Source organism: Microcaecilia unicolor, chromosome 9, assembly GCF_901765095.1.
Source record: "Microcaecilia unicolor chromosome 9, aMicUni1.1, whole genome shotgun sequence".
NCBI lineage: Eukaryota > Metazoa > Chordata > Amphibia > Gymnophiona > Siphonopidae > Microcaecilia > Microcaecilia unicolor.
In genome coordinates this window covers 177,312,156-177,337,422 of record NC_044039.1, presented here as the reverse complement: position 1 = coordinate 177,337,422, position 25,267 = coordinate 177,312,156, and the positions used below count along the sequence as shown (strand labels likewise).

At 41.0% G+C, this 25,267-nt stretch overlaps 1 protein-coding gene across 1 annotated transcript in view; it reads right to left on the bottom strand.

Moving 5' to 3' along the window:
- Positions 1-321: 321 nt before the first annotated feature.
- Positions 322-25,267, bottom strand: part of MNAT1 (MNAT1 component of CDK activating kinase) — a 375,378-nt gene continuing 350,432 nt past the window's right edge. The window contains exon 8 of the mRNA XM_030214362.1: positions 322-731. Coding sequence (XP_030070222.1) covers positions 611-731 — 121 coding nt within the window. The 3' untranslated portion in view covers positions 322-610. The remainder of the gene's footprint in view (positions 732-25,267) is intronic.

The following is a 25,267-nucleotide window of genomic DNA, read 5'->3' as shown; positions in this document are numbered from 1 at the left end:
AGGCTACTCCTCCACTCCAACACAAAATCATACCTTATACCACAAAGCTAACATATAGACTAAAGGGAGGAGGGAACTTCCAGAAGCACGGAATGCCCATACATGCTTAGGAGAAGCCTTCTCTTGAGCTGTGGGAGAATGGATCTGTTGGTGATATCACCATCCAAGGTGGCTGCATTCCTCTGCTGTCTACAGAGAAACTCCGTTATAGGTAAACTCCACTTTTTAGGAGGGAAAGGTTATAATAAAGTAATAGCATGTTTGAAAATGCAATCTTAAATACGAAACTCCGTCAAATAAAATGGATCTGAATGTTCATTAATATATTGCAAACCACATTTAACAAAAAGCTGGCTTTATTTAAAAAGAAACTGAAAACTTACATATGCATACATAGTTGACTTATTCATAGCATACTTTAAATATGGCTCACTGGTTCAGTCAATCACAGCAAAGTCAACTGATCAGAACTGTATCCATTATTTCACTCTGCTCTGTTGAAAGCTCCCCCACCCTTAGATGCAGCTGGAAGTAATTTTGCCAGGGATTTGCTTGTGTTAGCTCCTGGGCGCAGGCCAATGTCCATTTCTCCCAGTCTGGTGTATGTGGGTTAAGAGGGCTGCCAAAATAGCCCACTGAAAGCATCCTGTAGGGCTCTGTGACAGGCAAGGGAGGAAGTATAGCCCCCGGCTAGATCCTGTGGAGAAGCTGCTCGGACGTGCTTTAGATACCTAGGACAAAGGAAGACACTGTTTCAGAAGAGAAGCAATTTCTAAACACTATGGAAATGTAGATATTTGACATTCCCATATGCAAACAATCAAAGCCTATTTTTAATGCAGTATAAAATATTCCTTGATTTAAGAACCGAATAGTACAAACATTTGTAGGTGCTAGAATATTTTTAACACTTTATCCCAAGTTGCTTAGTAAGCAGTACTGGTAAGTTTTATGAATGGGATAAGTGTCATCATTATCCCTGAATTCTTTATGCAGTGAACACAATTTCTTTAACATATTTCTTGGTTATATTTAACAGCATAAACAAGTATATAGTCCTTCATAAGCAGTTATTTTAAATGAGACCTGCTGGATCACAAACCGCTGCCATTATGAGCTAAAAACATTTTGATTTCTCACACCTTGGAGGAATTGACTCCTGGGGAAGACTGAGTCATTTTTATCTCTGCTTTAGCAATACAAGCATTAGGTTCCAATATGCATGCAGCTCTGCAGCTTGAAACAGATTGTAGCCCTGGCAGAAACATGCAGGACCACCAATGAAGTATTTAAAATAGTTATCACATAGACAGTATATTGAACAGTCAACTTTTAATAGGTAAAGTAGCTCATAGTTCACCTTTATTTAATATACTAAATTTAATAAATAAATAAATAAACATACTACCGATCAATTCCTATTTCTAAGTGGTTTACAATTAAATACAAGGAAGGGGAAGAAATAAAGAAAACAAAGGTAGTGATCTAAGTTATCAATAAAAAATATAAATAAAAAGAAGATATAAAGCTAAAATTAATACTAAGACACAGGGAGGGAAGGTAGAAGGTTCTTCTATATACTAGATCAGGGGTTAAAAACAAACCGGTCAATATTCAGACTGCGATGGTCAGAATTAGGCCCAAATATTCAATGCCGGGCCATGTCATGTCAGCACGTACTGGCCACTGGAGTTTCTGTGGGTCCCGACTAATATCCAGCCAGCTATAGGCCCTAACTGAATATCAGCTGGAACCCACATAAGATGATGCAGGAACCCAAACTATAGCTATAAGATTCTACAATAGGAATCACCGCCCAGGAAAAGGATCTAGGTGCCATCGTTGATGATACGTTGAAATTCTTTGCTCAGTGTGCAGCAGCAGCAGCTAAGAATGCAAATAGAATGTTAAGAATTATTAGGAAAGGAATGGAAAATAAAAATTAGAATCTTATAATGCTTTGTATTGCTCCACGATGCAACCACACCTTGAATATTGTGTGCAATTCTGGTCACCCCATCTCAAAAAAGATATAGCAGAATTAGAAAAGGTACAGAGAAGGACGATGAAAATGATAAAGGGGATGGGACAACTTCCCTATGAGGGAAGGCTAAAGCGGCTAGGGCTCTTCAGTTTGGAGAAGAGATGGCTCAAGGGAACATGATAGAGGTCAATAAAATACTGAGTGGAGTGGAACGGGTCGACGTGAATCGTTTGTTTACTCTTTCCAAAAATACTAGGACTAGGGGGCACACAATGAAGCTACTAAGTAGTTAATTTAAAACAAACCAGAGAAAATATTTCTTCATTCAACGTGTAATTAAATTCTGAAATTCTTGCCAGAGAATGTGGTAAAAGCCATTAGCTTAGCAGGGTTTCAAAAAGGTTTGGATAATTTCCTAAAAGAAAAGTCCTTAAGCCATTATTAAGATGGACTTGGGAAAATCCACTGCTTATTTCTAGGATAATAAGCATAAGATCTGTTTTACTGTTCTGGGATTTTGCCAGGTACTTGTGATCTGGATTGACCACTGTTGAAAACAGGATACTGGGCTTAACCCTAGAACGCATATTGGGGGCCTTTTAGGCCCCCATGCTTACATTTTTGCTATTATCTGCAAAATTACTTTAGTTAGAATTTTGAAACTCAAGGTATTACTCAAGTATGTCATTGTTGATAATATCCAGTTGTTCATATAATTTTTTTTCATAGGCATTATGGTGTAACAATGCTTGTTTGGTGAAAACTACATCTGTACGAATTGGGGGCCTTTTAGGCCCCCGCTGTTTTTATCATGTTCTCAGAAGTGTTTGTGTCTCAAGTTACTTTATTTGTACTCAGTAATGCTGGTGGAGGGGCCAGGGTGTGGATAATAACATGTGAGGATGTCATGTGATTTTTGGAGGGAGTGATAAGGCCATGACATCACCTCAGGTCCTCTGAACACTGAGGACAGTATACACTGTGAGCTAATTGCTGAAGGACCTGTGATAAGATAAGCTGTTGAGAGGAAATCTGTTTCATTTTCTAACATCTAGTCAGCAATGGCACAGTCTTCCTCCAAGTGTCTGACTGACCAAGAGATTGAAGCGATTATGTTTCAAAGCGATGATGAAAGTGAACTATCTTTGTCTGATGAAGAATATCTGCCACCAGCTAATCAAACATCCTCATCCAGTGATTCTTCTGATGATGAAGAAGTGAATCTAGTGGATCCTCAAGAAGTGATAAGTAGAACATCCAAAACGAATGTTTTTTGGGACAGTAATCCTACATTAGTCGGACGTACTCCAATACACAATATTGTGAGACAGGCTCAAGGAGCTGTGGGAAGTCCCAGTTACTTTACCCCTAAAGATGTATTCTGTACTTATTTTTCTGACAATATTGCAGAAGAGGTCCTATTATGTTCAAACCTAGAAGGAAGACGTATCGCTTCAGCAAAAAATAAGTCCTGGAAAAATATCTCAAAAGAGGAACTTTATGCATATATTGGACTTTTCCTGCTGGCAGGGAGTCAAAAATCGTATGATGTCCCAATACGAGAATTATTTCTGGACCCACTTTCTGATCCACACTATAAGGCGACAATGTCAGTGGGCAGATATGAGGAAATTAGAAGGATCATTCGCTTTGATGATAAGCGAACTCGTGCAGCGAGGTTTGAAACAGACAAATTAGCCCCTATCAGTTATATCTGGAACATATTTATCAAAAATTGCACAAAACTTTACAATCCTAGTACTAATGTTACTGTAGATGAGCAACTTGTACCGTTCAGAGGACGCTGCAAATTCATACAATACATGCCCAGCAAGCCAGCCAAGTACGGTATAAAAATCTTCTGGATGTGTGATTCTGCAAATTATTATGGCATAAATGGCGTAATCTACTGTGGCAAAGAGGTTGGTGCACCAGTACAGAAGGATCTGGGGTCTGAAATAGTCAAAACTCTTGCTGTTCCAATATTCAATTCAGGTAGAAACATCACCATGGACAATTATTTCACCAATGTTGAACTAGGCAATTTTCTGCTTGCAAAAGCTATTACACTTGTTGGTACTATAAAGCAAAACAGACGAGAAATTCCAGCAGCACTCAAACACAATCGTCAGCGAGCACTTTATGAGAGTGTCTTTGGATTCAATAACAAAGCGACTTTGGTATCTTACAAGGCAAAGAAGGAGAAATCTGTAATTTTACTCAGTACCATGCATCACGATTGCAGTGTTGACAGCAATAACCAAAAATTGAAACCAGAAATCATCCTGCATTACAATGCAACAAAAGGAGGTGTAGATAAAATGGATGAGATGGTGGGAGAATATTCGTGTAAGAGGCAAACAAAACGATGGCCTGTAGTACTATTTTCAAATATGCTTGATGTAGCAGCCCTAAATTCATTCATTATTTATACAGAAACTCATCCTGAATTTCATGCACAGAGGAAGGACAGGAGACGCTTATTCTTGAAGGACCTTTGTCATGAACTTGTAATACCTCACATGATAGAGCGAAGCGACTTGAAATGCTTGCCAAAGAAAACTAAAGAAGCAATGAAACGGTGTGGCGTACGGTTTCAGATTACTCCAGAGCCAGGAGAAAGAAAACGAAAGCGTTGTTTCATGTGTCCAAGAAACATAGAGAGGAAAACTGAGCGATATTGTTCCACTTGTAAGGAAACTGTTTGCAAAGAACACTCTTCTGAAAAAATAACATGTCAGAATTGTTTGGAAGACTAATATAATAGAAAAGAAAGTTAGAATAAAAATGTAGCTGCAGCTAGTTTGCTATAGATTTCTATGCATTTTTGTGTGTTTTCATGTCTTTGCGTGAAATTTGGGAAAAAAAAGATTTTTTGGTGTTTTCTGTGAAAAATTATAATTAAAATGTTGTCCACTATTCATATTTTATTGAGCAATTTTGAAATAAACTTGTGAAAGTTATTTAAGTGTGTTTTTCTACATTATGTGCATGGGGGCCTAAAAGGCCCCCATGACGTTAATATGTATATTTTTAACGTCATGCGTTCTAGGGCCTTCAGTCTGTCCCAGTACAGCAAAAGTTTAAAAAAAAAATTAAAAAAGATAATGCAGATGCCCTCATCCCCATCTGATTCCATCCCTCCCTCCTCCATGATGAGCCCCCACCCCTGTAGGCTCCCCGGGCCTATCTGTGCTATTCTTGTGGTCTAGGAGGTCCTAAGGGGAAGAGTGATGCCCTCTCAATCCTACCAATCATGGCTCCAGTCCTCAAAACGGCTGCTGCAACCTCTAGTGGCAGCCTCGCTGTATTAGCAATATTCAAACTGGTGCCTGGTTAGCTTGGCAACTAAAGTTAGGACAGTCTTTTTGCTGTCCTAACTTTAGCCATTTACTCAACTGGTTAGCAGCTCTGCTCACTGACTGCCCCAGCACTAGCCAGACAGTGCAGGGGCAGTTGTGTTCAGTAGCATTGTCTGGTTAAGTACTGCTGAACATTAGCACAATTAATTCAGGCACAAATGATTTAACCAGGCAGGAGGCTCTTCTGCCTGGTTAAATCACTTTGAATATCAACTTGAAAGTGTTTGAGAGAAGAATCTCTGGCAGAGGATGGACTAATCTGGGGAAAATGCTTTAGTAAAATAATACGTTTTCAATGTCTGCTTACATTTTTTAAGGGAGGGCTCCAACTGGATGTCAGGAGGAAGTGGACTCCAGAGGGCAGGAGCTACTAATTTGAAGCAAGAATAATGGGCACAGTTATGTCTAATAGTCTGATGAGAGGGGAAAAGCAGAAAATTATGTTGTGATGAATGGAGTGAACAAATGTGCAGAGCTTCCCAAATTGTGGGTCGGGACCCGAAATGGGGTCACATAACCTGCATTTTCTGTCACAACCTGGGTGGCTCTCCATAGGTGCTTCATTATTCTGCACCTCCGGGAGTCCAACAGTTTCATATGGCTCCGATCATGGCAGGGCCGTGCTGACACGGTAAGCGAGGTAAGCAATGCAGGGGGGCGCCGACCTCTAGAGGGTGCCACTCACTTGCAAAATCTTTTACCTGCAGTTGTGATTCTCCTCTCTCCTCTGCCCTTCCCGCATCAGGAAGTGAAGGTAGCCCACACGCTGCTCTGCTAAAGCTGCTTCAAAGAGTACAACCAGCAGCTATTTATGGCCTTGGTGTGTGAACAACTTTCATTCAGGGTGAGCTGGAACAACATTCAAATTAAAGAGAACAGGTTTGGAGGCAGGTGTGCAAGTGAGACTGGGGAGAAATAAAAAATAAATAGTGTAATTGTTATCTGTAAGTGGTTCAAAGTTTTTGTTTTTTGAGCATGTACATTGAGAGGAGGGCATGACTGCAATGATGTGTACATAATTATCATAGCTACAGCTAAATCCATTTAATTGGCTGAGGAAGTTTAGCTGACGTATAGTGTAGAATAGCTGGTAAGTAAAAATCTGATTGCTTTTTTTGTGTGTTTGTTTTTATATAAAACATTCTGCTTGGATAGGGAGAGTTTGTGATATTTGAAAATACATTTTGCTTTAATGAAATTACTAAACTTTAGAGTCAGAGACTTATCAATGAGGGATACATACAGTGGAAAGGAAGCCCTGGAAACAGAGTTAAGAGGACAGATACCAGCAACAGAATCAGATACTGGGCCAGCATGATCAGAAAAAGAAAGTCACCAGCCAACAAAGGTAGAAAAAAAATTGTTTTATTTTAATTTTAGTGTTTGGAATATGTCCACTTTGAGAATTTACATCTGCTATCTTATTTTGCAATGTATAGCAGTCTCCAAGAGACTGGGCTCCCAGTGAGCCAGGGAGGTCAGACTGTGTAAATGAGATGAAGAGACCCCCCCTCCCCCCCCCACTGTAACAAAGACAGGGACATGCATAATCAAAGCTTAGGTCTCTGCATTTACAAGGGCTGGCCATTCCTAATTATGCTAATAGTTTTTAATAGGCTAAGTCCCACTGAAAAGCCTCTTTATAAAGGCAGTGCTTTCTCTGGAGAGCAGTGTTAAGAAACAGCAGGAATTGTGTTTATTTTTTTAAATTGCTTTCCTGTGTAAGCTAATTTACAGTTTTCTAGTATATGCTTGACATTGAAGGGTGTGGTAGACCCTTTTGTCAGGTCTGGCTGGGCCTGTAGTTTTCAGTCTAAAGGAAAGACAGGTAGCAATGGAGAAACATCTAATGAAGAAGCGAGACGGGGGGGGGGGGGGGGGGGGGGGCACCAACTGATAGTCTGCAGGGGGGCACCAGAGACCCTTGGCACGGCCCTGGATCATGGGGTCACAGCCACAAAAGATTGATAAGCACTGGAGTAGGATGATAGGGAATAAGTAAGCTACTAAGAAAGGAGGGAGTACTGTCTAGAAGATCTGATGTGCAATTGTTAGGATCCTAAAGGGAATGTGGTACGAAATGGGAAGCCAGTGCTTGGCACAAAGTAGAGGGGTCACCCTATCAAATTTCTTTTTACCAAGGAGCTTTACTAAGGTATTTTCGATTAGCTGAAGACAGTGTGTTTGCAAAGTTTTGAGATCTGGGAACGGTGTATTACAATAATCAAGTTGGGAGAGCTGTACTAATGAGTGTACTAAGAATCTGAAGACCTTCATTTCAATCATAGGAAGAACAGATCTGAATTGTCAAGAGGTGTAGTATGCATTCTCAACCAGTTTAGAGATTTGTGTTTCAAAAGTAAAAGATTTATAAATTATGACACTAAGAATTATAACTGAGTCACTTAAAGAAATTGAAATGCAATGAACAGCGGATAATCTAGATAGGAAAGGGGTGTGTGTTGGGGTATAAGTCCCGTCACTGGTGAATAGATCCCCCAGACAAGAGAAGATATATTCAGCCCAGTACAGGAGGACCACTTCGGTGTAGTCCATTCCATCTTATTCAGAGAAGACTCCTGGGATCCTGTTGGGGTGGCTGACGTCCGGGGTAGAGACTACACGGGAGGTGGCAGGAACAGACTAACCCAATCCTGAAAGGCGGGAAGTGGATTCATTATCATGAGAGAAAACTGTGGATACATAATGTGATCTGCATATTATTTGCATATTTGACTGGCAAAGAGTTTCGACTGATTTAAATTTCCAGGAGAAGGGGAGTTGGACCCATTGGCTCTCAGGGCCAAACTGAAGACCCATACTTATCTGGGGTGACCTGGATGAAAGTGGAATACTTTCACTCCGAGTGAGAACGGGACTGTTAAGAGGACCCAGGAGCCAAAGAGGCATAGAAAATAGATGGACTTCAGCTTACACTTTGGTAAGTAGTGGATGGTGGATTCGGTTTGCAATTTGACAAATAGTGCTCTGGATTTCGGCTTACACTTCGGTAAGCGGTGGATGGTGGTTTTGGCTTGCAGTTCGGCAAGCAGTAACATGTGGTTTAGGTTTGCTCTTTGGCAAGTGGTGTTTGGCGGGAAACCCTTGGCCTACACTGTCAGGTAGGCGGCATAGGTCACTGGGTATTTTGACCAGGAAACAGTATAGCAATAGTGTAAGAATTTAATTTGAGACAATTAGCGAGCAACCAATCAGTGATACTGTCAAATTTAGAGGAAAGATCAAGAATGAAAGAGAAAAACTGATCTACTACAGCAGAAATCTGAATATCATCAGCCTATATTAAAAAAAAAAAAGTGAGACCTAAGGACTGTATGAGAAGTGCTAATCTCAGCTAGTTGGATTCCACCCTTAATGCTGCAGGCCTCTCCACTCTCCTTGGTACTATTTAATATATGACAGCGTTTTGTCATACATTAAATTTTTCTTCTTTTGGTGTTACATTTTTTTTCATTTGCTGTTATGTTTTTGTTGATACCAAGTTAAGCTATATTACAACTACCTTTACTGCAGATCTCGTGCTGTATAAAAAAAAACTGGAAATATTAAGTACAGCAAATGGGTTCAAACTTAACAGGGGCATAATATCCCAAAAGAATTATTTCTCTCTGATAGGATTACATTAAAAGTTGACAATATTTGTACTACACTTGGCATTTATCATAAGAACATAAGAACAGCCATACTGGGTCAGACCAATGGTCCATCTAGCCCAGTACCCTGCTTCCAACAGTGGCCAATCCACATCACTAGTAGCAACATTACATGCTATCAAACCCAGGGCAAGCAGTGACTTCCCCCATGTCTATCTCCATACCAGACTATGGAGTTTTCCTCCAAAAACTTGTCCGAACCTTTTTAAACCCAGATACGCTAACCGCTGTTAACATATCCTCTAGCAGCGAGTTCCAGAGCTTCAATTATTCTTTACATGGAAACACTTAAAACAAATAGGAGAAAATATTTTTTCACTCTATTTCATTGAGAGTCTCCTGGTCTTTAAACTTTTGGAAACAGTGAAAAATTGATTCACTTTTACCCCTTCTACACCACTCAGGATTTTGTACACCTCAATCATATCCCCCCCCCCCCCCCCCCCCCCCCCAGCCTTCTCCTTTCGAAGCTGAAAAGCCCTAACCTCTTTAGCCTTTCCTCAAACGAGAGGAGTTCCATCTCCTTTATCATTTTAGTCACTCTTCTTTTTTGAGATATGGAGACCAGAATTGAACACAATATTCAAGGTGAAGTCACACCATGGAGCAATACAAAAGCATTATAATATTCTTGGTCTTATTTTCCATCCTTCCTAATCATTCCTAGCATCCTGTTTGCTTTGTTGGCCACCGCTGCATACTGGGCAGAAGATTTCAGCAAATTGTCTACAATGACACCTAAATCTTTTTCTTGGGTGCTTACTCCTAAAGTGGACCCTAGCAACAGGTAACTATGATTCGGATTATTCTTCCCAATGTGCATCACTTTGCATTTATCCACATTAAATTTCATCTGCCATTTGGATGCCCAGTCTTCCAGTTTCCTAAGGTCTTCCCTGCATATTTCACAGTTCACGTGTTTTGACAACTTTGAATAGTTTTGTATCATCCGCAAATTTAATCACCTCACTTGTCGTTCCAATTTTCAGATCATTTATAAATATGTCAGCACCGGTCCCAGTACAGATCCCTGTGTAACTCCACTATTCACCCTCCAACACCGAGGATACATCTCTGTCCTTAAAGGCCTATATTGATACAGTTATTAAGCTACTTTCTATAAATTTGTCTCAGAAGAATTTGTTCTTTCTCCGAGGAAAAACATTTTTCAATCTTAGTCCAAGGCAGTAGTTCTTTCTAAATTAGATTACTGTTTTCAGCTAATTTGATTTCTAGATTACAAGCGATATAGAATACTGCAGCTACAATGATTTTTGGACAAAAGAGGTTAGATCATGTTACGCCCACTCTGATAAAACTTCACTGATTGCCCATTAAGGCCCGCATTATTTTTAAACTATCATGTTGGGTTTATGTTTATAGGCACATGCCCAGAATATCAATTTCCTGGTTTTCCTTCCCATTGTCCCCTTCTTCTTCACAAGCTAGAGACTCATTTATTTTCCATCTTTTGTTAATATTGGGAACTATCAAGATGGCCGCCGAATGATGGATCTCAGAGCTGCAGCTCTGGTGACCCCGGTTGGAGCATGGCCAGAGTAGGACCGTTTGGTGGTCGGACCGCCGTGCTGAGGTCGCCGCTGAGCTCGGGGCACCCCAGCAAACTTGGGGCGGATTGGTGCAGCGAGCCGCCCGAGACCATACGAGGCATCCTCACTGCCTCATGGCCGAGACGTTACCCTGGACAGACCACGGTGCTGCCTGACTGGGCCGTGACCAGACTCTGGCCGGACTGCAACCGGAACACGCGCAACCCAGACGGACGATTAGATAACGACCAGAGTGGGACCATCTGCGGTCGGTCCACCACGCCAAGGTTGCCGCTGAGCTCAGGGCACCTCCAGCATACTTGGGGGGGTCCCCTCCCGAGCGGATCGGCATTGCAGGCTGCCCGAGGCTTCCTCACTGCCTCGCGTTCCCAGCGTTGCCAAGGAGAGACCGCGAAGCTGCCTGACTGGACCGAGACAAGACCCTGGCTGGACTGCAACCGGACCGCGTCTCCCACGCGCAACCCAGATGGACAAACTCACCTGGCGGTGGTGCCCATGCATGCCGCACACTGGTGAGAATGCCGAGCGGACAACTACCCAAAGCGGCCACATCACCCTCACCCGACGGTCCCACCTGGCGATGGCGCCTCTGAGCACGCCATAAATTCAGGAAAACCGTTCAGACGGCCATCTGATGTGGTTCCAAGAGAGCTGAACGAGAGGACCAGCGCATAGAGAGGAGCAGCGCACATAGAGACAGGAGACACCTGCGAGGTGCAACCCTACGGCGATCACGAGTGACAAAAGGGCCAAACTGATCTTGATAAGAGCCACGGCACCAAGTCGCTCATGAAAAGGAAACCAAACTCGGAAGGAATCCCTAAAAGCCCTACCTCTAATCACTAAATTAGATTCGGTGAATCTGCACCCCGGGGTAGGACAACAATCGGAAATACTGGTACCTCATCTGAACAACTGACTCTTCCTACCTCCAGCTACCAACACAGCTATCAGAACTACGGAATCTCTGAACAACTAATTGGATGAAGAGAGGCGGACGCGAGGAGTGGGTAACAGATGCGGGCATCGGAGATGGTCAGTGAGGCATGAGAACGGTGTCCAGAACTACAGAATTCTGCACCCAGGACATCACTCCCAAGCATCTGACTGTGAGTAACCTATTTATCCCAAACTGACACCAAATGAACACAATCAAAATACTCTTAGCTATCTACTCCCTTTCATTGACCCACCTAACACTATCCATCCTACTTACAGAAAATAATATCATACCCATCCTACAAAACCACCAAAGCCTGATCAATCACTCCACACTTCACCAAGCTGACACCCACCAAATTAAAGGAAGACTATCTAAATACGGACAACACCAAAAAAAAAAACAGAATGAAAGAATCACAACAAACACACACCATCCAAGGAACGACAACTAACAAAAATCCACATATCAACAAATCTAGCAGCCCCATACCAAAATATCCAAGTGGGATACATTAATGCTAGGTCCGTAGTCAACAAAACAACAACAATATCAGATTGGATTAGCTCAGAAAACTTTGATCTTATCTTCATCAATGAAACATGGATCCACGATCAAAAGGACCCCATAATCCTCGAACTATGCCCTCCAGGTTACAAAATTACCCACTGGACCAGATCGGGAAAGAGAGGTGGAGGGTTAGCACTAATTTACCCAACCCAATTCACCAGCGAAACTATTGCCGAATCCAAAACACCCCAACTAGAAATTGTCTCATTCAGAATCCATAACAAATCCCTGATCGATCATCTGAACTGTGTCCTGTTTTACAGACCACCCAGCAACTGGAACGAAAGCCAGCCTATCTTCACGGACTTCATCTAGAAGACCCCAATTCCATCAATGCACATGAATGCAAAGACTTCCTACAATCCTGGGATCTAAAATGGACTCACATGCAAGCTACCCACACCAAGGGACACACACTGGACCTCTTATCACACAAACTGTCCACAGATCGTAACCTATCTATATCTGACATCGAATGGACAGAAACACCTTGAACTGACCACTACAAACTGAACCTATCCCTAGACTGGCGGAGAAAGGGATTAAACCGTACACCAGAACAAACAAATTACACCACAAGAGGGCAAATAAACCCACAAGTATTCTGGCAACTGATATATGATAACGAATAGACAACACGAACGGATTCCATACATTATCTCAATCACTGGGAGGATAGATGTAGAAGTGTACTTAACGAAATAGCACACTTAAAGACAAGAATATCAAGAAGACAAAACTCAATACCATGGTTCAATGACGAATTAAAAAAACTCAAAACACAAACCAGGAAACTGGAATGAGCATGGAAAAAAGCAAAAGACGAACATGCACTCAATGCATGGAAACAAATAAATAGAAAATACAAATATGCAATAAGACAAACCAAGAGGTCCTACTACAAAACTAAAACAGGACCAGATTACAAAGATCTGAAGAAACTATTTCAACTTGTAAATAAGTTACTAGACATCACCCCCATCACCACAACCAACACAGACATTCCACCCGCGGACAAACTTGCTATCTACTTCAACGAAAAAATAATAAAATTACAGAGCACACTTCCTCAGCACAATACCGACATCGAAAAATTCATCAACGACCTGGACCTAATCCCTGGTGGATACCCAGCTGACCGTATCTGGACAACATTTACCATCCTCACCTCATAGATTTGCCAACACCCAGTGCAAACTGGATATATGTCCCAGTCATGTACTTAAATCCGCCCCCAACCGCTTCAAAGCAGACCTCACATCCCACCTCAACTTCATGCTACAACAAGGTCTCTTCCCCGAGGAATATGGTAACATCCTACTCACCCCAATACCAAAAAGCACTAAGAAAAACACAAACGACCTCATCAATTACCGCCCAGTTGCGTCTCTCCCACTAGTAGTCAAACTGATGGAAAGCTTGGTGACCAAACAGCTTACGGAATACATGGACAAGTTCTCAATACTACACAACTCATAATCAGGGTTCCGCCCCCACCACAGTACTGAAACTGTCCTAGTCACTCTCCTGGCGAAATTCAAGCAGGAAATAGCCACAGGTAAAAGCATACTCCTCCTCCAATTCGACATGTCGAGCGCATTCGACATGGTAAACCATAATATATTACTAAGACTCCTTGGCCACTTTGGGATTGTTGGAAACGTACTTAATTGGATCAAGAGTTTTCTAACCACCAGAACATACCAAGTAAAATCAAACTCAAACATATCACCACTGTGGAAAGCAGCCTGTGGAGTACCCCAAAGATCACCACTATCACCAATACTCTTCAACATAAATGATGATCCCACTGGCAAAGTCCCTATCCAATCGAGGCCTCAACCTGTTCATCTACGCAGATGACATTACAATCCGCATTCCCTTCAGGCATGATCTAACAGAAATAGCCAATGAAATCAATGACGGCCTAAACATCATGGACAAACTCATTCCAACTGAAACTGAAAAAACACACTGCCTCATCTTATCATCTCAACATAACAAGTACAAACCCACAACCATAAATACCCCAGGACACACCCTCCCTACCTCAGACAGCCTAAAAATACTCGGAGTCACAATCGATCGTAACCTTACCCTTGAGAGCCAAGTAAACTCCGTAATAAAGAAAATGTTCTACTCAATGTGGAAACTTAAACGATTAAAACCTTTCTTCCCGAGAGAAATGTTCCGAAACCTAATACAATCAATGGTCCTAAGCCATGCAGATTACTGCAATGGAATATACGCGGGATGCAAAGCACAACTCACAAAAAAACTCCAGACCACCCAAAACACAGCAGCCATGCTGATATTTGGTAAAACACGATTCAAAAGTGCCAAACCCCTCCGAGAAAAGCTGCACTGGCTCCCAATCAAAGAAAGGATCATCTTCAAAATCTGCACTCTGGTCCACAAAATTATCTACGGTGTAGTCCCAGGATACATGTTACACCTCAAAGATCTACCAACCAGAAATAGAGTCAGATCATCACGATCATACCTAAACCTACATTACCCAAATTGCAAAGGACTTAAATTCAAAACAACTTACGCATCCTACTTCTCCTACATAAGCGCACAACTATGTAATCAACTCCCAAAAGCTGTGAAAACAATCCGTGACCATATAAACTTCAGGAAATCACAAAAAACCAACCTCTTCAAAAAGGCTTACCCCCCTCCCCCCGATCCTCCGTAAATACCCACACCCAGCAACACAGCATAATCAATGATCGTACTGGACAATATACAATCTTCATTCCCCTCGACCCTCATGGTACCTAATACACACCTACCTCATTAGACCACAATATAAGCTTGTATTTGTTATCTACCAACTTGGCGAACGCCATTACGGTACTATGAAAGCCACATTGAGCATGCAAATAGGTGGGAAAATGTGGGGTACAAATGTAACAAATAAATAAATTAAAAAAAGTCTTTATCAACTTTGTTTCGTTACTAAGCAGTCTCAGCTTGGTGTTCTCTGACTGCTAAACTTAGGATAATTCCTCCTTATTTGTTATTTTGTAAACAATTGAAGATATATTTCTTTAAAACATTTTTTGATTTGGTTTGTATCTCAGGTGAATTTTTCCTGAATTTTATAGTATCCACTTTGAACCTGTATATGGGAGTTGGCAGAGTATAAAGCATAGGGCCAAGGATGCTGTGGGTCATCACAGGGAAGAAAGCGAACAGTAGATAAGGAATCGCACCAGTAAACAAGGAAAAATCCATTTTTACAATAAGACAAAGCAGGCAAAAGATGTACCAGAAATAGAGCTTTGGAAGACAACAGAAAAAAAATGAGTGGTCTATAAAATCAACCGCAGCTGTAAGATCTGTACTTTTGACTGGAAGCTAAATTAATGGGAATAAAGTCAAACAGAGCTAAGGCAAGTTTATTGATGTTCAGTCCTCAAGGGCCACATCCCCAATGAATATGCATGAGAGAGATTTGCGTACAATGGATGCCCAGAGTTTATACTGTATGCAAAAGATGGCAGAAGGGGAACAGAGAGGAAACAGTCAGCCAAAGACATTCAAGAGAGACTCCCAAATAAAAACAGTAGGAGAGAAATGAAGATAATTTCTCTGCATTTCAAAGGTAACCTAGATGAGGAAGACTCCAAACTCTAGTCAGATGTTCTCCTTCACAACATCTACCTGTTTTAGTGTAGAGGGGCATTTTAGATATGACATCTAAATCCGATTTTGAACGTTTTGTGTAAAACGTCCAAAATCAATTAGCGAACATCAGTAGCAGGGGCCTCAGGTGACACTCTTCCTGGAGTGGCATCTCCCCCTTCCTTCCTCTGCCCCTTTCCCTGAGTTTACCTTCTTTTTTTCATTTTCGAAAAGGTGGTGGTGGCAGCAGCAATTCCCATATGCTGTCCTGACGTTGGCACTGGCCTCTTCTCTTTACTGTGGCCCACCTCTCTGATGTAACTTCCTGTTTCCTCAGAGATGGGCTGTGGTAGAGAAGAGGCCAGTGCTGGCGGCAGGGGAGCACATGGGAATCGCTGCCGCCTTTTGGAAAATGAGAAAAGGTGGTAAACTTGGGGAAGGGGGAGGAGGAAGGAAGGAGGGAGGGAGATGCCAGGCTGTGGCCACAGGGTGGAGGGGGGCAGAGGCAGCAGCATCTTGCCTTGGGCTGTCCCTGGCGAACATGACCATTTTCAAAGCTAAAAAACTCTTGCATTTTTCTTCGAAAATGGCCATTTCCTAGATGTTTTCCCCCCGATTCTATATAAGACACAGTGAGTTGCACACATTAAATTGGGCATGTGCCCAATTTACAAGAGCACCTTAACAGTGAATCAGTGATAATTGGCCAATAACCAATTATCAGCACTAATTGGCAATAAATGGAATTTATGCATCTTTTTAGGCATATTCTAAAAAGAGATATGTGTAAATTCTAACGCGCATAGTTGAAAAGGGGGTGTGGCATGTTGAAGGTATTCCTCAAATTTACACATATGATTATAGAATTCAGGAGAACTGTGTCTAGTTTAGGCATGGGCATTTACAAAAGGTTTTCAGTGGCATAAATGGCCATGCCTAAATGTAGGTATGTTCCCCTGGCCCTATGCACTGTTCTATAAACCACGCCTAACTTTTGAAATGGTTTACAGAATAGTGCTAAGCGCTAATTGCTATTTGTGGACAAGCCTATTTTTTAGATGTCATTTATAGAATCTGGCCCTTTGTGGTTAGCGCATCTATCTTTTTGGACCATTTTTGAAAAAAAAGTCCAAGTGGAAAACGCACACAATCAAGCCATTGGGATGTAGGAGGAGCCTGCATTCAGTAGACTAGTCACACAGACATCCCAGCAAAGCAGTACCCTAGGAGGCCCTGCAGTAGACTTCACATAAAAGATCCTAGGTACACATCTCACCATTATCCCCCTTATATTGAATGCTGAGCCATCCAAAAACCACCAAAAACTGACTGTACCCAACTGTACACCACTACAATAGCCCTTATGCCTGCAGGTGTCACCTATATGTAGGTACAGCAGGTTTTTGTTGGGTTTGGGGGGAGGGGGGACTGACACTTTCCACCACAAGTGTAACAGTTAGAGTGGATTACGGGCCTGGATCCCCTTCTCCACAGTGCACTGAACCGACCACTAGGCTACTCCAGGGACCTGCTTGCTGCTCTAATAGGACTGGCCATAATATCTGAAGCTGTCATAAAAGTTGTTTCATTCACACTTTTGGGGGGTGGAAGGGGGGTCATTTCTTTATTCCTCTAGTGGTCATCTGATCATTTAGGACACTTTTTTGTGACACAGTCATTATTAAAACAGGTCTAAACCAAAACGTCCAACTTTTAGTCCTGGATGTTTTTGTTTTGCTCGATTAAGGCAGAAAACATTTAAGTCACTGCCTTGAGTGAATTCCTTCAAAAAGGCAGTAAATAAATCCTAAAAATGGAATAAAAGTGTTAGGAATGCCCAAATCCCACCCTTAACACACCCCCTTGTGATTTGGTTGCAATGCAAACAACAAAGAAAAACATTTTTTAAATGGGTTTCAATGTCCATCTGCTGGTTTATACCATTTTTTAAAAGATATTTTTCTCTTTTGAAAATGAGCCCTTAGTGTAATATCTTTTCGTATGCAACCTCTGTGTTAATTCTTGTCATTAATACTAATACACACAAACACTTAAGTCTTCCAGAGTATTTCTAAACTACCCAGCATGGAGAAGGACTTTAGAAAATGCTTTTTAAAATTATTATAGCAGTACACAATGGATTAATAGTCTCATTTTTAGATGCTGGTTCAGTGCTTGTCTATAAAATCCTGTAAAAATACCAAATCTTCTCTTAATTCAATTAGTGTTAGTAAAAATGGCATCTTGCTGTGCAAATATGTGTTTCACTATGTTCCCACTGTGCAAATATGTGTTTCACTATGTTCCCACTGTTATAAAACAGGGTTAAAGGGTTGATAAATGGCTATTTTGGATCAACCATTGTTATGAATGCATTCTTGTTGTTTTGAGATGTGTTTTTAATGATTATGTATGTTAATTTTGTAATCTACCAAGAACGTAGGATTGTGCAGAATAGAAATTTGGATGGATGGATGGATAAATAAAAATCTCAAACAAAAAGCTCACCATAAATTCTGTTAACTACTGCAAATGTATAAATAGCAAAACTGAATATAGAGAATGTCTTTTATTATCCAGGTATAGTACAGAAAAGATGGAGAAACAGGACTAATTCATGACCAAGGTGAACAGGAGTTGGATTGAGAGGCTCTTAATTCATCCTGCCTTCACTGTAGCTTACTTCTAAATATGGGATTTGTTTAGCTATCTAGAATCAACAAAATATTCAGAAAACAAACCACATAGGAGGAACTATGTTTACTATACAAAGGAGGACTGTTAATATGAAGTGAACAGTGTTCCTGGTAAAAATTAATCACACACTGTATATCAACTATACTGGTATTTCAGAAAAAAAATCAATAAAAACACAAAAACTCTATAGAAACCAGTGTATTCCACTTATGAAAAGAATGGACGTAGGAGTTCTTACAAGAACATGTTTAAGTGGTCCCAATGGTGCTCAATCAGCTCAAATATAGACAGTGACTAGAAGCATCTGTTGTAAATTAAAAGTGGAGAAGAAGAAAGGGGCTACTTATAGGGAAATTCAGCCTCTATATGGTCTACACTTGTTACATTTTATGGCACAGTCTGTTGGCAGGGATTAAGTTCCGAAAAAATAGTACATAACCAATATGATAATACTTTATTAGTGCTACATATGGATAAAAGTCTATATATGGCGCTGAAAAAAAATGAGCACTAAGTGCTGTTCTATAAATGGCACTCCAAGTTGGATGCCATTTATAGAACAGTGCCTAGCACTGTGATCTGCGCTGCAACTAACTTTTAGGCATGAGGATTTACGCCAACTGAAACCTGGTGTAAGTCTCTGCAACTAAATTAGGCATAGATCGGTCGTATTCTGTAACAGTGCGCAAAAATTCTTGGAACGCCCATGACCCAACCATGCCCCTGAAAAACTACCAAAGGTGGAGGAACAGAGACACCACTACGAAAAGCCACAAGAAGAAACAGAAGATTAGGGTATCTGATGACATTTCCAACAGAAAACAAAGGAGACATCAAGTCCAAAGTAGTGGAGAATTTATTGTGATAAGAACACCTCTAAGACTCGACATGGTGCCATGTTTCCCCTGCGTTAGGAGTCTGAGATAGTGTAGCCTCAAATTTATTTGTAAACAGACAATGAACCAGATGGGTTTTTATAAAGGGAATAAGGGGCCTTCAAAAGGGTAGCCATCAAATAAAACTGTGCTGTGAAGCGGAATATCTTCTCTGCCAATAGCCCATGCCCCTTCCATTGCCATACCCCCTTTTCAGATGCGTGCAATACAATTTAAACACACATCTTTATAGAATACACCTAGCAAGACACGTTCATAAATTCTAATTGTTGCCAATTAGCACCAATACTTGATTATTAGTACCTAATTATTGGTGCTAATTGGTTTTTCAACTAAATTGTGCGCGGAATTTGGGCATATGCCCAAATTTCCGCATGCAATTTTGAATGCCATATATAGAAGCCAGGGGTATATGCATTAGTTGAAAATCGAGCTGTTAAATGTATTATCATCCCCACAGGCTTCCTCTGATTGCTCTTTCTTTACGATGGGCCACGAGAAAGAGTAAGGTGATTGTACAACATATCATCTTAGATGAGCATCAATAAAACTACAAAAGTTCTCTGATCCTCATCAGCATGGACCTTGGGTTTAAACTCCAAACAATCCCAGTATGCTTTAAACCAGCACACAGAGGTTTGTTAAAAAGAGATGCATATACAGGCACAAGAGGAAACACAACTTAATATTACTATGATGATCCTTCAAACTAGTAGGAAACATTCTTAAGTTAAATTCACTACATTGCCCTGGATGTCAAGAGTACCTCAGCCAAACATTCTCCTCAGCTGTACAGGATATGGAACCCCAAAGTTGCCAGATCTCTTCTGTTGGCTACATTTTTCGTGCACATATATATATATCCTGAATAGCAAGAACTTTTTCTTTGGATGGAGCTTATGGTGTCAATGCTCCAACCCATTAATTAAAAAAAAGTAAGCGTTCCTGAGAAAATGCTCTGGTCTGCCTTGTGTCTACTTTGGTCCTTCCCCATCCACTTTTTCTAAGTAGGAATTCATCAGTTGCTGGCATAATGTATCTTGGTGATAGTGTACTTACAGAAAATCTAAAGAAAAGGAGCATTAACTCTTTTGTATTTCAAGGTATGGTAGCATCATAAACAGTAGAAAGAATATCTACATGAAACTGCAGTGTTAACAACTGTTCTCTACCAGAAAGGGCAAGTATTGTTAAATTCAGAACAGCCACTCCCTGCCAAAAACCAGGAAGCCGGCAAACGGCAAAAGAATCGGTTGGACCGCTAGATGACCGAGGAGTAAAAGGGGCAATCAGGGAAGACAAAGCCGTAGCGATTAAATGAATTCTTTGCTTCGGTCTTCACTGATGAAGATTTGGGTGGAATACCGGTGCCAGAAATGGTATTAGAAGCTGACGAGTTGGAGAAACTTAATGAATTCTCTGTAAACCTGGAGGATGTAATGGGGCAGTTCTACAAACTGAAGAGTAGCAAATCTCCTGGACCAGATGGTATTCATCCCAGAGTACTGATAGAACTGACAAATGAGCTTGCGGAGCTATTGTTAGTAATATATAATTTATCCTTAAAATCAAGCATGATACTGGAAGATTGGAGGGTGGCCAATGTAATGCCAATTTTTAAAAAAGGTTCCAGAGGAGATATGGGAAATTATAGACCGGTGAGTCTGACGTCGGTGCCGGGCAAAATGGTACAGACTATTATTAAGAATAAAATTACAGAGCATATTCAAAAGCATGGATTAATGCGACAAAGTCAACATGGATTTAGTGAAGGGAAATCTTGCCTTACCAATCTACTACATTTCTTTGAAGGGGTGAACAAACATGTGGATAAAGGTGAGCCGGTTGATATTGTGTATCTGGATTTTCATGAGGCTTTTGACAAAGTACCAGAGGAAATTGGCTTTTGACAAAGTACCAGAGGAAATTGGAGATTCATGGGATAGGAGGTAGTGTTCTATTGTGGATTAAAAAGTGGTTAAAAGATAGAAAACAGAGGGTAGGGTTAAATGGTCAGTATTCTCAATGGAGAAGGGTAGTTAGTGGGGCTCCCCAGGGGTCTGTGCTGGGACCGCTGCTTTTTAACATATTTATAAATGACCTAGAGATGGGAGTAACTAGTTAGGTAATTAAATTTGCTGATGACACAAAGTTATTCAATGTCGTTAAATTGCAGGAGGATTGTGAAAAATTACAAGAGGACCTTACAAGACTGGGAGACTGGGCGTCTAAATGACAGATGACGTTTAATGTGAGCAAGTGCAAAGTGATGAATGTGGGAAAGAAGAACCCGAATTATAGCTACGTCATGCAAGGTTCCACGTTAGGAGTCATGGACCAAGAAAGGGATCTAGGTGTCGTCGTTGATGATATGTTGAAACCTTCTGCTCAGTGTGCTGCTGCGGCTAAGAAAGCAAATAGAATGTTAGGTATTACAGTGCACTCCATTTAAGTGCACGTCGGATAAGCGCATGCTCTGTTTAACTGCATGCCGTACTTCGGTCCAGTTTTTGGCACCATCAATTTCTATGGGGACAAACTTCGGTTTAGTGCACCACTGATAAGTGCAAGATTCACTTACATGCATGGTTCAAGACCGCTCCTCTGCAGGAAAAAGACTATGCATAAGCGCGCGCATGGAATATGGAAGCCGATTGGCGTGTGACAACCAACGAGATTTCAAATTTACTGCCTCTAACTGCCACAGGCAGAATAAGCAAAAGATTGTTGTTAGGGCATACACTGGGATCGTCGTCGTGGCGGAACTGTAAGACTTTAACACTGGCTGAACGAATAGAAGTTCTTTAAAAATTAGAAAACAAACAAAGTCAAGCATCTATTGCTAAAGAATATGGTGTCAATCCCAGTCAAATTTCACATGTCCTGAAGCAGAAAGACCAGCTTCTGGAAGACTGGCAAAACAATACAAATCCACAACGGAAACGGGCGGGAAAAGCTAAGGATGTAGAAGATGCTCTTCTTCGTGGTTTTCTCAAGTAAGGAGCAGACAGTTTCCTGTCAGTGGTCCACTGCTTATGGAGAAAGCTAACCAGCTAGCTGAAAGTCTTGGACTAACTGAATTCAAAGCCACTGTTGGATGGTTGGAAAGATGGAAGGAGAGGAACAGCATAAAATTCAAGAAACAGCATGGTAAGAAACAACACACTGATGACTTTGGTGCTGAAAATTGGGTTGTTTCAGTTCTTCCTACCATCTTGAATGAGTTTGCACCTCGTGACATTTTCAATGCTGATGAAAATGGTCTCTACTGGTGAGCAATTCCTGATGGAACACTTGCATTCAAACATGCCGAAACTACTGGAGGTAGAACATCGAAGGACTGACTGACAATCCACCTTTGCTGCAATATGGATGGGAGTGAGAAGTTGGAACCCCTCATCATTGGAAAGAGCAAACTGCCCCGTTGCTTCAAGAAGTTAATAAACTTCCTATGTCATATGAGGCTAATGCAAATTCATGGATGACTGAGGAAATTTGGAAGTAGTGGCTAAAGAAGTTTGACACTAGAATGCGGGAACAAAAGCGTCAGATTTTGCTGCTTTGTGATAATTGTGTTGCACACAGGGATGATGTCAGGCTGTCTAACATCAAGGTGGTCTTCCTGCCACCAAACACCACCTCTCTGATCCAACCTATGGATCAGGACATAATAGCCAATTTCAAACAACATTATCGGGCTCTTGTGCTACATCGTCTGATGAGCGTTATGGATGACCAGACTGGCAAGGATAAATGTGCTGTTGAACTGGCTCGTAATCTATCATTGTTGGATTCCCTACATATCCAGGAAGAAGCCTGGAATCATGTTACACAGGCAACCATTGTGAACTGCTACAAGCGGGCAAGCTTTGTTAAGGATGTGGAGAGGGACGAAACAGATGCAGCTGTTGCAAACGTGTCAGATGAAGAGTTTATTGACATCTCAGCCGATGTTACAGAAGAGGAGTTCCATCACTACGTAGCTGTTGATTACGATCTACAAACAGTTGAAGACAGCACTGATGTCGAGATATGCGCCTACACGCAGGCAACAATGGCTGATGATGGAACAGATGAAGAAATGAGCAGCGAGGCACATGCTGACGAAATTCAACAACCTCCTCCTGTCACTTTTGCAAGACTGTACGTATAATAATAAACAGTACTGTACATATGTTTATCAGATGTCAAGCTTCTTTGGGTCACAATGGTTAAGTGCACGCTCTGGTTAACTGCATGCATTTCTTTGGTCCCAGACCCTTGCACTTAAGCAGATTGCACTGTATTAGGAAAGGAATGGAAAACAAAAATAAGGATGTTATAATGCCTTTACCATGGTGCGACTGCACCTTGAATATTGTGTTCAATTCTGGTCGCCGAATCTCAAAAAAGATATAGTGGAATTAGAAAAGGTGCAGAGAAGGGCGATGAAAATGATAAAGGGGATGGGACAACTTCCCTATGAGGAAAGGCTAAAGCAGCTAGGGCTCTTCAGCTTGGAGAAAAGGCGGCTGAGGGGAGATATGATAGAGGTCTATAAAATGAGTGGAGTTCAATGGGTAGATGTGAAGCGTCTGTTTACGCTTTTCAAAAATACTAGGACTAGGGGGCATGCAATGAAGCTACAATGTAGTAAATTTAAAACAAATTGGAGAAACTTTCTCTTCACTCAACGTGTAATTAAACTCTGGAATTAGTTGCCAGAGAATGTGGTAAAGGCGGTTAGCTTAGCGGAGTTTTAAATGGTTTGGACGGCTTCCTAAAGGAAAAGTCCATAGCCCGTTATTAAATGGACTTGAGGAAAATCCACTATTTCTGGGATAAGCAGTATAAAATGTTTTGTACTTTTTTGGGATCTTGCCAGGTATTTGTGACCTAGATTGGCCACTGTTGGAAACAGGATGCTGGGCTCGATAGACCTTTGGTCTTTCCCAGTATGGCAATACTTATGTACTTATGTAGTTTAACACTTCTCTTCCTCCCCCCCATTTCTTCTGTCACCCTTGTTCAAGGGCAAGTATTGCAGGCTGCAGTAACCTAGAATTTTGCAGACTTTCTTGAAGTCTACAATAGGGATTATTCCTAATATACAGTGATAATAAGTAGATGCCTTCTGGGAAAGTAGCTTAGGTCTCTAAATACATGAAAAATATCTTGTGTAGTTAACTTAATATCTGCTCTAGTACATGCTCATGTCACATCATTACGTTATCTCCAGTTTTGAAGCAAATACTTCTTTTTGCAATATGACTGCAAAGTCACCAGATCATTTTACCTCTCTGAAAGCAGACTATAAAGGCCATACAACGTATACAAGGAGTTCATTAAATATCAATAAGCATTATCTTTCACATCACTGCTAACATCTGGTTTTTTTAAGCTATTATAAACAAATATACAATTACTGTGCACTCTTCTGAAGAAATGTTCATTTATTTATAAGTACAATGAAGGTCATTCAGCAAAAAGTGAAATTAGCTTTAAAGTCAAACTATCAAAGTAGTCTAATGGAACGACAATTGATTTAAAGATGGCTGGCTGGTTTTAAGTTACTCAAGGTTTAAGCTGCAAATTTTTTTCCTGTTCTTTCATAGATGTTACAATCACATTAAGGGAAATGTAAGGAGAATATTTAGAGGAAAAAAGCATGATCATTCTTTAATGGCAAAGTCACAATAAATTCATAGAAAAGACTAGTTCATAGATCACTATAGGGCGAATCAAAAGATTTTACCTGGATCATTGTAACTGAACATGGAAAAGGGACCATTTCTATCATGTTCTACAGCACCCCTCCAGCAACTGAGCTAAAGCTGGTTGCACTGACATGCTTCAACAAAGGTACAATTCTCCCAAATACACCATTATATGCCTTTGCCAAGAAAAATACATCCCTATAAAATTCTCACTTTCAATTCAAAGATATTTGTAATCTGTAGA